The 13,072-nt window shown below is 38.2% G+C and overlaps 2 protein-coding genes and 3 non-coding genes across 6 annotated transcripts in view; 1 reads left to right on the forward strand and 4 right to left on the reverse strand.

Annotated features, from left to right (window-relative positions):
• Window positions 1-450: 450 nt before the first annotated feature.
• Window positions 451-5,845, reverse strand: rpl18a (ribosomal protein L18a). The gene is made up of 5 exons (XM_034138403.1): window positions 5,759-5,845; window positions 3,575-3,754; window positions 2,091-2,220; window positions 1,102-1,211; window positions 451-584 (listed from the first exon to the last, which is right to left on the reverse strand). Exons 1-5 carry the CDS (start codon window positions 5,774-5,776, stop codon window positions 492-494), a joined length of 531 nt encoding a protein of 176 aa, XP_033994294.1. The 5' UTR covers window positions 5,777-5,845; the 3' UTR covers window positions 451-491.
• Window positions 1,742-1,868, reverse strand: LOC117489227. Its single transcript, XR_004556584.1, has one exon. It is a non-coding gene; the product is annotated as a small nucleolar RNA SNORA68 (small nucleolar RNA).
• On the reverse strand, window positions 2,495-2,621 carry LOC117489229. The gene has a single exon (XR_004556586.1). It is a non-coding gene; the product is annotated as a small nucleolar RNA SNORA68 (small nucleolar RNA).
• On the reverse strand, window positions 4,160-4,286 carry LOC117489228. The gene has a single exon (XR_004556585.1). It is a non-coding gene; the product is annotated as a small nucleolar RNA SNORA68 (small nucleolar RNA).
• Window positions 5,846-7,565: 1,720 nt separating the features above from the next.
• Window positions 7,566-13,072, forward strand: part of xpot (exportin, tRNA (nuclear export receptor for tRNAs)) — a 35,698-nt gene continuing 30,191 nt past the window's right edge. For both annotated transcript variants that reach the window (XM_034138400.1, XM_034138401.1), the window contains exons 1-6: window positions 7,566-7,691; window positions 10,523-10,648; window positions 11,199-11,281; window positions 11,393-11,449; window positions 11,524-11,593; window positions 12,108-12,326. In XM_034138400.1, the coding sequence (XP_033994291.1) occupies window positions 10,562-10,648; window positions 11,199-11,281; window positions 11,393-11,449; window positions 11,524-11,593; window positions 12,108-12,326 (516 nt within the window). In that variant the 5' untranslated portion in view covers window positions 7,566-7,691; window positions 10,523-10,561. The remainder of the gene's footprint in view (window positions 7,692-10,522; window positions 10,649-11,198; window positions 11,282-11,392; window positions 11,450-11,523; window positions 11,594-12,107; window positions 12,327-13,072) is intronic.

Here is a 13,072-nt window from a genome sequence, read left to right on the forward strand (position 1 = left end):
CATTTTCCATGACCAAAGGAATGACTCTCAGCGTACCAAATGGTTTATTTGAACCTGGATCAGGAAAATAAGGTCTGCATCTGAAACATGTTGTCCCTATCTGAAACAAATCCAATAGTCTGACTAGCTTCTACACGCTAAAGCAACTCAAATCTCTCACCAGCAAAACACCTCGTCAGTTAAAAGCCATTCTACGTTTCATTAAAGCATGTATTATCATTATAGTTTTACTATTTCGGCGATTATATTAAATATAAATTATATTTGATTTAACTTTAGTCACATTTCCATGACTTTTCCAAAACTTTTGGAAAAATAGTTTTCCAGGGCCTGGAATTTGCTTTTTTAATTTCCATGACTTTTCCAGGTTTTTAATGACCGTACGAGCCCTGGATATAATATAATATATATATATATATATATAATATATGAATGAAGAGAGAGACGGAGTTTGTTTCCACGGTTCTTTTATTGTCCTCTCAGTCAAACGTTTAGAAGAAGGTGTTGGGCCTCTTGGTGGTGAAGCGAGGTTTGTGCTGACGACGCAGGACGCGATGCGGCAGAGGGAACTTTATCTTAGAGTCCTGCAACAAACAAACACATATACATTTAATAACAACAACAACAACAACAACAAGCCTGCAGAGGGGAGACACCGGGGAACGGGTCGATGCAGTTTATTCTGAATGAATGAAGATCTGTGGAACTGCTCGATAGTTATGATATATACAAGTATACGTACGTGGTGTATAATGTATAAAAGTATACGTACGTGGTGTATAATGTATACAAGTATACGTACGTGGTGTATAATGTATACAAGTATACGTACGTGGTGTATAATATGTATACAAGTATACGTACGTGGTGTATAATATGTATACAAGTATACGTACGTGGTGTATAATATGTATACAAGTATACGTACGTGGTGTATAATATGTATACAAGTATACGTACGTGGTGTATAATATGTATACAAGTATACGTACGTGGTGTATAATATATATAAAAGTATACGTACGTGGTGTATAATATATATAAAAGTATACGTACGTGGAACTGCTTGATAGTATCTAATGTATATAAAAGTATACGTACGTGGAACTGCTTGATAGCCGGTCTGCGACATTTGTTGGCAGCGATGATTTGGACCTTCATGATCTGGATGGAGTGAGCGCGAGCACGATGACGAGCTCCCATATCACGATCTGAGGAGGAAGAGGAAGAGGAGGGTTAGTATAAGTAGGAGCTAACGTAAAGCCTATATATAAATACCGTACACACAACGTAGAACGCTCTCTCTCTCTCTTCAGGCCGTTAGGACTCATTCTGTGAAAACCCCTCACATCAACAACGACCCCAGAAGTCTTTCTTGAGTTTGTTTAGCTTGTTGCTATTACACTCCCCTGCAGCTTCAGACCGCTGTGACAACCCTGGTGTGTGTGTGTGTGTGTGTGTGTGTGTGTGTGTGTGTGTGTGAGCACTGACTGAGGGCACCTGGCCGGCGTACCTGAGGAGTGAAAGGCCCGTCTCTCTCTCTCAGCCCCTTCATCTTAGTTTGCCACTCAAACACCTGACCCACCCCACGTTCACCCACACTACTTACTAACACCCCATGGTGGTAGCTCTGTTGGTGAAGATGAGCTTGTTTTAATACCTGGTCTCAGTATAAACCCTCCAGATGCTCGGGTGTAATGGATAGTATATTAAAAACAGTGTTCTCCGTGAGATCGTTACGTTCTGTAGCTCCTTGGATTCACTTTCAGAGGCACGGCAGCTCAAAGAAAGGCGACAAGGTTCACTTCCTGTTTGCACACCAGACAAAATCATATCACACTGATACGGCCTTTGGGTTTGGGTGCATCACTTTGACATGAACACACTGTAACATGTGGATTTAGAGTCAACAGTCTTTCACTCCGTCCAGCACTTCCTGTTCATGGATGTAAAATATATTATAGTTAAAAACAAAGTCGTTTGTCTGTATTTTTAGATGTATTTAACCCTCGACCCTGGCGTGTGATGAGGCGTGTGATGAGGTGTGTGAGGAGGTGTGTGTGTGTGTGTGTGATGTTTATAATACTCACAGCACTGGGTGACGGCTGCAGATGTGGTCAGGTCTCTGTACTCTCTGTACATGTTATGTGTCCCGCTGCGAGAGTCGTAACGCAGCCAGATACCAAAGTTCTTCACCTTCTGAGGAGTCTTCTCATGGACCTGAAACACACACACACACACACACACACACACACATTTAGATTATACAGAGACTAAAGGGAGTGTGTGAAGCAGTGGGAAAGACGGAGAGTCTTCTGACATGTTGGAGCCAACGTTTTACCCGTCTTCATGCACTTATCACAAAAGGCTGTAATGCGTCTTAAATCTTCACAAAGTGGTCAAATCCCAGTATAAACCCTCCAGGTGCTCGGGTGTAATGGATCGTATATTTAAAGCAGATAAAAAAAACAGTGTTCTCCGTGAGATCGTTACGTTCTGTAGCTCCTTGGATTCACTTTCAGAGGCACGGCAGCTCAAAGAAAGGCGACAAGGTTCAGTTCCTGTTTGCACGCCAGACAAAATCATATCACACTGATACGGCCTTTGGGTTTGGGTGCATCACTTTGAACAACATTCATATGCATATCCTGACATAAAGACTTACTGCAGAGATATTGTAATATGTCTTTCTTTCACGTAGTGCGGCGAAATATGCATTCATTTACAATTTACAACCATGTTTCTACAAAGTTTACAATCATAAATGTTCTTATTCAAATCTCACTTAAAGGGGACCTATCATGCTATATTATTATAATACAGCATGATAGGTCCCCTTTAAGTTACTTTCATTTGGATAAGTCTCGGCATGTTTTACTTCAAACGTAGTATTAATCATTTAAAGAGTCACTTTTAAATACATGTATCTATACCAGTGTTTCCATTGGTCGGTATTTAAGTGACTTTGACTCGAGACGTCTGTTTAAATCTCTCTGCTCGTATTGTCTGGTAAAAATATACAATAAGCACAATTTAGAGCGTATTCATATAATCTGAATAGACGAGTCGTACCAGCTGCTCTCGTTGATGCCACAAGAGCACAGACGTTTAAAAACATATAAAATAATTCAACGTTTTTTTCTGCCAAGAGACAGAAAACACATCTAGGGTTAGGGTTGGAAGATGTGTCAGTCAGCGTTGATAGAAACGATTCAGCAGGTTTTAATATCCCAATGTGGTGGATTTCATATCAACAGTTCATCTTCTCTCGTACATAGTGACCAAGTGAAGTAAAAAACAGCCGCTATGATGACGTGTAGAACGAGAACAATACTTTAAAACTCTCCATTTCTTTTTTAAGTTGTCTGTTTTTTATACGAGTGAGCAAGTTAGATCACAGCTACTGGGATGATGTGCATATACCAGTTTAGATCTGATGTACGTGCATGGGATACAAAGGTACATTGACCTCGTCTAATGAAACCCACAAGATGCTTCTGAATTGAGAAAATCTGTCTGGTGTGAAATGTGTGTCTGTGTACATGTTGTTGTCTGCAGTGTGAGTGTTGTTTACCAGTCCGCAGTAGACGGTCTCTCCGGACGCCTTCTTCATCTTCCTCAGCTGAGAAACGAAGTACCAGAATCTGGACTTCGCCACCACGTGATTCGGGGCGAAGATCCTCATGCGGTACAGAGGGGGGGCCGGGTTCTTCGCCGAGGGCAGCAAGCGCCCAACGACCTTATACTCCCGAAGCTTCAGGAACACAAGAGAGAGAGAGAGAGAGTAAGTACACACATCCTTTACTCAAGTAGAAGTACAGATACTCGTGTTTAAAAATACTCTGGTGAAAGTAGAAGTACTGACTAAACTTCTTTACTCAAGTGAAAGTAAAGAGGGCTTTGAAATGTACTTCAGTAAAAAGTACCCATAACTAGCAGCTGTTTTAAAGAGTACCTGACCTCCCTTTATATTAATAGAACAATAATGTCATGGTTAGCTAATGAATGTTTCCATGCTGAACAAAAGTACTGATACCAGAAACATGTACTTAAGTACAGTAACAAAGTATTTATACCGCACTACTTCCCACCTCTGGCGACGGGTAACATATATATATATATAACTTTAAATACATATATATAGAAATATACACAACAGATCTGTAGCTCCTTGGATTCACTTTCAGAGGCACGGCAGCTCAAAGAAAGGCGACAAGGTTCAGTTCCTGTTTGCACGCCAGACAAAATCATATCACACTGATATGGCCTTTGGGTTTGGGTGCATCACTTTGAACAACATTCATATACATATAGACATGTTTCATCAATCTGTCAACGCCATTAGGAAGTATTTACCAGACGTTGACCGGAGACGTCTGTAGAGTTACATTTAAACCTCTCGTCATATTGTCTGGTTAAATTAATATGCAATAAACTCAATTTAGAAGGGAAAAAAGTTAGGGTGCACTTTAACATGGACAATAAAATGTTGATTTAGTGGAGACTTTTTCTTGGACTTAGTTTCGCCCTGTCGAGCACTTTCTGTAGCTTTGCATATAATTTCATGAATGTTAAATATGTTCTGTTGTCAAATACCTACACACTGCTGTTGAAAAAAAAAAGGGCATCTTTGATTTTAATTATCTTTTCAACACTTGCGCTGCTAACTACCCTTACATTTTACATTAGCTTTAGTTACGAGAATATTGTGTATATTTCGAAGCTCAACATGACTTATTTACATTAATCACTGCACTCAGTCAAGTAACATCACAAACAATTTAACACTTGTTTTAGTCATCTTCGTTGTGCTTTGTACTATAAGAAGCATGATGATTTATTATTGACATACTTAAGTCACACATGCACTTGGATGTACTGTAAAATAAAAAACATGCTGGATTTGAACTGGTAATTGATATGCATGTTTTGTTCACTTAGGAAAGCTCAGAGCATGTATGTTTTGACTATATTGTACTTTTCGTTTTAATTAGATCTGGTGTAAATACTTAATACATATTCTACTTTAATGCTAAACAGCAGGTATAGTTTTGACCTCATCTTGTTTATGTTTGCACCCCCATAAAACGGTAAATGTACCTGGCATTAAACTTGGTTATGATGTACCATTGGAGCTAGCATGTTAGCAATAGGAATTCTGCAGAAACTATTAAGACACTTCAAACTAGCCTTGCTATTTGCCACAGGAGAGGGGCTCTTTAATCAACTTTATATACTGTTAAAAAACACTCTTAGCAATTTAAAACCCGTTTAAAATACAAGCAGCTCACTTATAGAAAGCTACATGCTAATCCCACGTTGCGGAGGAAACACATTAGCACCACGTTAGCAGTTAGCATTAGTTAGCTTCCATTGGAGTCAAGTTAGAAAACACGTTAGCATTTGTTAGCTTTAAATTAGCTTAACGCCACAGCTAAAAACGAATCATGCGGTGCTTTTAGCTGATGATTAGACACACACAACTCTACAAGTAAGGATGTCTGAATGGTGTTGTATATTTAGAGAATAGTAGTGATTTCTAACGGAATCTCATGTTAACGGTCGGTCTCCACATGGTCTAGCACCCGCCATGTTGGACGCTCAAACCGGGACGAAAAACACTCAAAATGCCACTAATTTCTAGATTTTTCCGAAATGTTAATACATAAATCGTACACACATAGCGTTATAAATCGACATCGGTTCGTGTATCCCGTGTGTTTCGGGTTTAAATGTGGATTTTAAAGGTTTTACGTACTGTGCCGGACGCCTTCATGGTGTCAGTCTGTCACTGCCACGGGAAAAGAGGAAGCTGGAAGGAGGAGCCCGGTGACGTCATATGGACTGAGAGGCGGGGAAAGGCGGGACATCCGGGGACTCAGACTGAAGATGGTGTCACGTTGGTAATTATACTTTTAAAATATTTATTATATTTTATAATAATAATAAAATTAAAATTAAAAACTTGTACTGGTCTTTGAAATATTGCTATTTATTTTATTTATATTAAAACATTTTTGAATGACGATTTTGATTTATGTTGAATAAACCACAAATTATATATATGTTTTTTGCTCATACGAATCTGAAACGAACTTCAGACTCAGTCTTGATCGTCACTCGGATAAATTCGCTAAATCTATACAACTATAATATAATATATAACTGTGGTTAAAATATAAAAGATAAATATTATTTTGTGGTTAAAATATATTTTAAAATAATATTATTTTGTATTAATATTTTGACGGCTACACTACGTATCTTTCCCTAAAAAACTAATAAATAAAATAAAAATAAAAATAAATTAAAGATAAATACCGTAAATTCGCCTAGTATCATAATATAATGTATACATCAATAAAATAACATAACTGTGGGTGAAATATGAAAAAACAAATATTATTTGTATAAAATATTTTGTATGAATATTTTTACATTATTATTATTACTATAAAATCAAACCATTAATCAGAGCTGTACTGGGAAGTGGAAGAGAAAGAGAGAGTGCAGGAAGCAGACAAACCGTTTTTTAAACTCAGAGGAAATATGCTTTTGAATGACACAGTTCTGGAAAAAGGGCAAACAAATTCTAGAAAATGTGTTTGTTGTGCCCTCACAAAAATGTAAGAAAAGTGTAAGAACCAACAGTGGAAAAAAGTTGAAAATATTTATGAAAAAAGTCAATAGAAAATCTGAAAAATGTCAAAAACAGACATCTGAAAAATTAAAAAAATATATATCGGGAAAATGTCAGAAAAATATGAAAAAATTCAGAAGAATATTCAAAAAAATTCTGGAAAAAGTCAACAATAAGGTCTGGAAAATGTAAGAAAAAATATTGGATTCATTTGAAAATAAAATATCTGAAATGTTTTCCCAAAAGTCTACCAATAGTATAAAACCAGTGTAGCCTCATCCTTATGGTTAGTGACATGTTATAATGGGGGGAACATATTTGTGTAAAAATATCTGGGAAAAAAACGGCTTTACGGCTTCGCTAAGTAACGTGAAGAGTTACTTAGCGAAGAGTTACTAGTTAGTGGCTAAGTAACTCTTCGCTAAGTAACGTGAAGAGTTACTAGTTAGTGGCTAAGTAACTCTTCGCTAAGTAACTCCTCGCTAAGTAACTCTTCACTAACTAGTAACTCTTCACTAACTAGTAACTCTTCGCTAAGTAACTCTTCGCTAAGTAACTCTTCGCTAAGTAACTCTTCACTAAGTAACTCTTCACTAAGTAACTCTTCACTAACTAGTAACTCTTCGCTAAGTAACCCTTCGCTAAGTAACCCTTCGCTAAGTAACCCTTCGCTAAGTAACTCTTCGCTAAGTAACTCTTCGCTAAGTAACTCTTCACTAAGTAACTCTTCACTAACTAGTAACTCTTCGCTAAGTAATTCTTCACTAACTAGTAACTCTTCACTAACTAGTAACTCTTCGCTAAGTAACTCTTTGCTAAGTAACTCTTCGCTAAGTAACTCTTCGCTAGTTAGAAAAAGAAAAAAAGAAGGGGAAAAAAGAAAGAAGGAAAACCCGTACCGTAGTGCTTCCTGTGTGACCCGGATGTTAACGACCAGACACGCCGCTCCTCTCAGTCCGACGACATGCAGCAGATTTCTGGATGATTCTCAGCGGCTCCACGATGAACTGACGTGGGGGAAAACACATTAATCTATTCAGTTTTAATTAAGGTAAGTTTCCTCTCATCTACTCTCTGTTATTATTGTGTAAATCTCGGTTAAAAACGGCTCACGTCAGTTTGTCATCGCGAGATGTTCTTTAGGTAACCGTTACCTGACCAACTGACATGTAAAAACACGTTAAAACTTCATCTACTTATCCTGAAATACCAACATTAACGTCATTAACACTGCTCCGGGGATGACTGGTGTTTTAGGGTTTGTTAAAAGTGTTTAATGAACGAAGTCACAAAGCTATGATGCTAATGCTAGCTTCAGTTAGCAGCGTTTCTAAATGTGAAGTTGTTAGCATGTTAGCTTGTTAGCATTGTAACTTATATAGGATCCACAGCCCAGGTCATATTTATACACATGTAACCCCTTATATGTGAAGTATGTGTGTTTGTATTGTTGTTGTTGACACTGTAAAGGAGACATGGAGGTGTTGACTGTGTGTTGCATCATGTAGGGAGGATGAGCTGTCAGGATATCCTCTATACATATATAAATACACACAATAATACTGCTTTTAAGTAGATATTAGTGTCAAATATACACCTTTTTATTACATTTAATTCATCAGGATGCCAGTTAGCTGTAGTAAAGGCAGCAGCTTTTCTCTCAGGGATCCACAACAAACTTAATGTAATATACATGATTAGGATATACACAATAAAACATACAAAACACAACATCAACAACAACAAAAACACAGCCTCGTTTATTTAGTAAAATCACAAACTGTTATTGTATATTGAGTGTAAAGGTGTTGACGGTGTGTTGCATCATGTAGGGAGGAGGATGAGCTGTCAGGATATCCTCTATACATATATATTAATACACAACATAAAGCTGCTTTTAAGTAGATATTAGTGTCAAATATACACCTTTTTATTACATTATATATATCAGGATCATTCATTAATACATGACGGTAGATAATCACTAAAACACAACAACACATGTCTAGTTTTATTTAGTAAAGACATACATATGCTACTTCTACTGTGATATATAATGAAAATAAGAAGTATTTGTATTGTTGTTGTTGTTGTTGTTGACTGATGTTAGAAAGGATGAACTGTCATTATATCCACTATAATGCTGTTTATAATACTTTTAGGATCCATACCAGCTCTTCTTCCAACAGACTTAATATAATATACATGACACTAAATAATCATAAAACAACAACACAACTCGTGGCCTAGTTCTATTTAGTGAAAGCTGTCAGGATATCCATACATATGTATAAAATGAAATACACAATATTACAGTGTTGATACCATAAGGGTTTAAGAGTCCTCTTTGGTTATAGTGGGACTTTTCAAATGTACTCTGAGTTATTCTCATATTCCATACACTACCTGCTGTGGAGGAGAACAAACACACCTATCACTGTATCATGATTTCAAACAGAGATAAAGTGTCCTTGGGCAAGACACTTCAGCTGTGAGTGTTCTCCACAGGACATGACCGTTACATGTTTGATATGTGTATCTGAAACGAGCGCTTTGAGGGTCATTGAAAAAGCGCTCTAATAAATATAAGGATTATTATTATTATAAGAACTGGGAGTAGATTAGATTAATTATACATCAGCAGGAGAGGACTCTTTAAAGTAGAGACACTACATACTGATATACACCTGAACATCAGCAGGAGAGGACTCTTTAAAGTAGAGACACTACATACTGATATACACCTGAACATCAGCAGGAGAGGACTCTTTAAAGTAGAGACACTACATACTGATATACACCTGAACATCAGCAGGAGAGAACTCTTTAAAGTAGAGACACTACATACTGATATACACCTGAACATCAGCAGGAGAGGACTCTTTAAAGTAGAGACACTACATACTGATATACACCTGAACATCAACAGGAGAGGACTCTTTAAAGTAGAGACACTACATACTGATATACACCTGAACATCAGCAGGAGAGGACTCTTTAAAGTAGAGACACTACATACTGATATACACCTGAACATCAACAGGAGAGGACTCTTTAAAGTAGAGACACTACATACTGATATACACCTGAACATCAGCAGGAGAGGACTCTTTAAAGTAGAGACACTACATACTGATATACACCTGAACATCAGCAGGAGAGGACTCTTTAAAGTAGAGACACTACATACTGATATACACCTGAACATCAGCAGGAGAGGACTCTTTAAAGTAGAGACACTACATACTGATATACACCTGAACATCAACAGGAGAGGACTCTTTAAAGTAGAGACACCACATACTGATATACACCTGAACATCAGCAGGAGAGGACTCTTTAAAGTAGAGACACTACATACTGATATACACCTGAACATCAGCAGGAGAGGACTCTTTAAAGTAGAGACACCACATACTGATATACACCTGAACATCAGCAGGAGAGGACTCTTTAAAGTAGAGACACTACATACTGATATACACCTGAACATCAGCAGGAGAGGACTCTTTAAAGTAGAGACACCACATACTGATATACACTTGAACATCAGCAGGAGAGGACTCTTTAAAGTAGAGACACCACATACTGATATACACCTGAACATCAGCAGGAGAGGACTCTTTAAAGTAGAGACACCACATACTGATATACACTTGAACATCAGCAGGAGAGGACTCTTTAAAGTAGAGACACCACACACTGATCTTCACCTGCTCACCTTTATAAATACCTGATGTAATCCAGGTTCAACAACATAGCTGTCGTTTTGGCATCTCAACAAACCTGAAGCTGCGGATGACTCTTACGTCAGCTGGTCAAGGCGACACCCTTCTGAAAGTCCCATGATATATTTGATGTGTGTTCCTGTGTTTCCTGCAGATGAGAGAGAGCAGCTATCTGAAGCTAAGCTAACACTGGATGGCCTGCCAGTCTGTCTGTGTGATCATGGACGAGCAGGCCCTGCTGGGGCTCAACCCCAACGCCGACGCCCGCTACAGACACAGGGTGAGGACGTTCATTCCATCGAGTGACATTTTACTGTCGATTTCTTTCTGAAATGTTTCCGATATTTTTTATGAACTTTTTTCAGATATTCTATTGACTTTTTTGCAGATATTTGTATTTCCCCCCCATTATAACATGTCACTAACACTAACCATTAGGACGAGGCTACACTAGTCTTTGTGTTATTCTATCATTTATTTTAGATAGATTTTCTTAATTCTTTGGACCTTTTTTTAAAACACGTTTTCTGGACATTTTTACACTTTTTCTCCCAAAAATATATTCTTTTGTCCCAACTTTTTATCTGATATCTTTTGTCATATTTCTGATATTCTTTTGGCATTTTCCAGATTTGTTTCCAAACATATTTCCCACTTTTTCCCACAAGACATTTCCTAGAAATCGTTTGTGCACTTTTTCCAAATCTGTGTCATTCAAAAGCATATTTTCTACTGTTTGCCTGCTCCCTCTCTCTGCCTCTTCTACGCCCCAGTCCTGCTCTGATTAATGGTTTGATTGTATAGTAATAATAATGTGTGTGTGTGTGTAGGCCATGGCGTACTTTGAGCAGCTGAAGGAGTCTCAGGACGGCTGGGAGGTTTGTGCCGAGGCTCTCGCTAAAGGCATCTACAAGTGAGTGCCAACACACACCTCTAATATTAATATGTATACATTATAAAGTTAATGGTGTGTGTGTGTGTGTGTGTGTGTGTGTGTGTGTGTTAACATGTTTATCTGTTCCAGTGATGACCATGTGAAGTTCTTCTGCTTCCAAGTGCTGGAGCATCAGATCCGCTTCAGGTGAGTTTGTGTTGACGTTGTGTTTGTGTTGACGTTGTGTTTGTGTTTGTGTTGACGTTGGGTTTGTGTTGCAGACACGCCGGTCTGAGTGCGGTTCAGCAGCAGCTCATCAGAGAGACGCTCATGAAGTGGCTGCAGATTCAGGTACTAAACAATAGCTTTTCTTTGACATTTTTTAGACTTATTATTAAAAACACCATTCTGGATTTTCTTTTTATGCATTTCTGAGAGATTTTTCCGATTTCTGGGTTTTCTAAAACATTTTTCTGGACATTATTTTTGTAATTTTTGCAGATTATTTTTGAACCAAATATTCACTTATTTGTCAAAAAAAAATTCAGACCTTTTTTACACATTTTTCGATTATTTTTCGATTTTCTGGATATTATTTCCAGACGTCTTTTCTGGACACTTTTTCACTTTTTTAACACATTTCTGGATAAAAAAGAAAAGAAAATGTGTTGTGACATTTTACAACATTTATTTTACATTTAATTCCAAAAAATATTTCCAAACATTTTTAACACATTTCTGGATTTCTTGAATACTTCCAATCACGACAAAATCAAAACGTTTTCTATAAAAAAGCATGTATTTCTAAGTGACCTCAGCTTGCACTAAATCAATGTTTATTAAAGGCATTATTATATTTGTGCAGCTGATGAACGCGGAGCCGGAGAAGCCCTTCATCAGGAACAAAGCTGCTCAGGTGTTCGCGCTCACCTTCGTCATGGAGTACCTGACGCTGTGGCCCAAGTTCTTCTTCGACATCCTGACTCTCGTGGGTCTGAACCCCCGCGGAGTCGACGTCTACCTGCGGACCCTCATGGCCATCGATGGGGAGGTGGTGGACCGCGACATCCTGCACCTGCCCGACGTAAGAGACCTCACACCTGGAATACTTCTAATAACACTCTAACACACCTGGAATACTTCTAATAACACTCTAACACACCTGGAATACTTCTAATAACACTCTAACACACCTGGAATACTTCCAATAACACTCTAACACACCTGGAATACTTCCAATAACACTCTAACACACCTGGAATACTTCTAGTAATACTCTAAATACCTGGAATACTTCTAATAACACTCTAACACACCTGGAATACTTCTAGTAATACTCTAAATACCTGGAATACTTCTAATAACACTCTAACACACCTGGAATACTTCTAGTAATACTCAGGGATGCAAACTTGTCACCTTTCGGCGAAATTCGCCGTTTTGAATCCAAAATAGGTCGTTTGTGTGATTCATGTAGATCTGCAATAAAAATATTTTTGGGGTATGGGGGGGTCTGGGACCCGGAGTAATCTGCGGCCGCGAGCTGTTATGTGCCATCATGACACGCATGGTGTTCTTTTTTTATATATTATAATGAAGCGCGAGCTGTGTGCTCGAGTCTTCCTGTCAGCTCTGCTCATGGATGTATAATAAGGCTCTGCTGCTCCGGGATGAGGGTCTAGCTTCAGCAGCTACATTACCTACGGGTGCGTTCGTTAATATTAACTGTGCGGTCCGGAGTCACTGTGGCACAGACTGGACCGACTGTACTCAGGTCTTGTACTTGAGTAAAAGTAGAAGTACTCAGGTCTTGTACTTGAGTAAAAGTAG

The sequence above is a fragment of the Trematomus bernacchii genome, unplaced genomic scaffold (genome assembly GCF_902827165.1).
Source record: "Trematomus bernacchii unplaced genomic scaffold, fTreBer1.1, whole genome shotgun sequence".
NCBI classification, from domain to species: domain Eukaryota; kingdom Metazoa; phylum Chordata; class Actinopteri; order Perciformes; family Nototheniidae; genus Trematomus; species Trematomus bernacchii.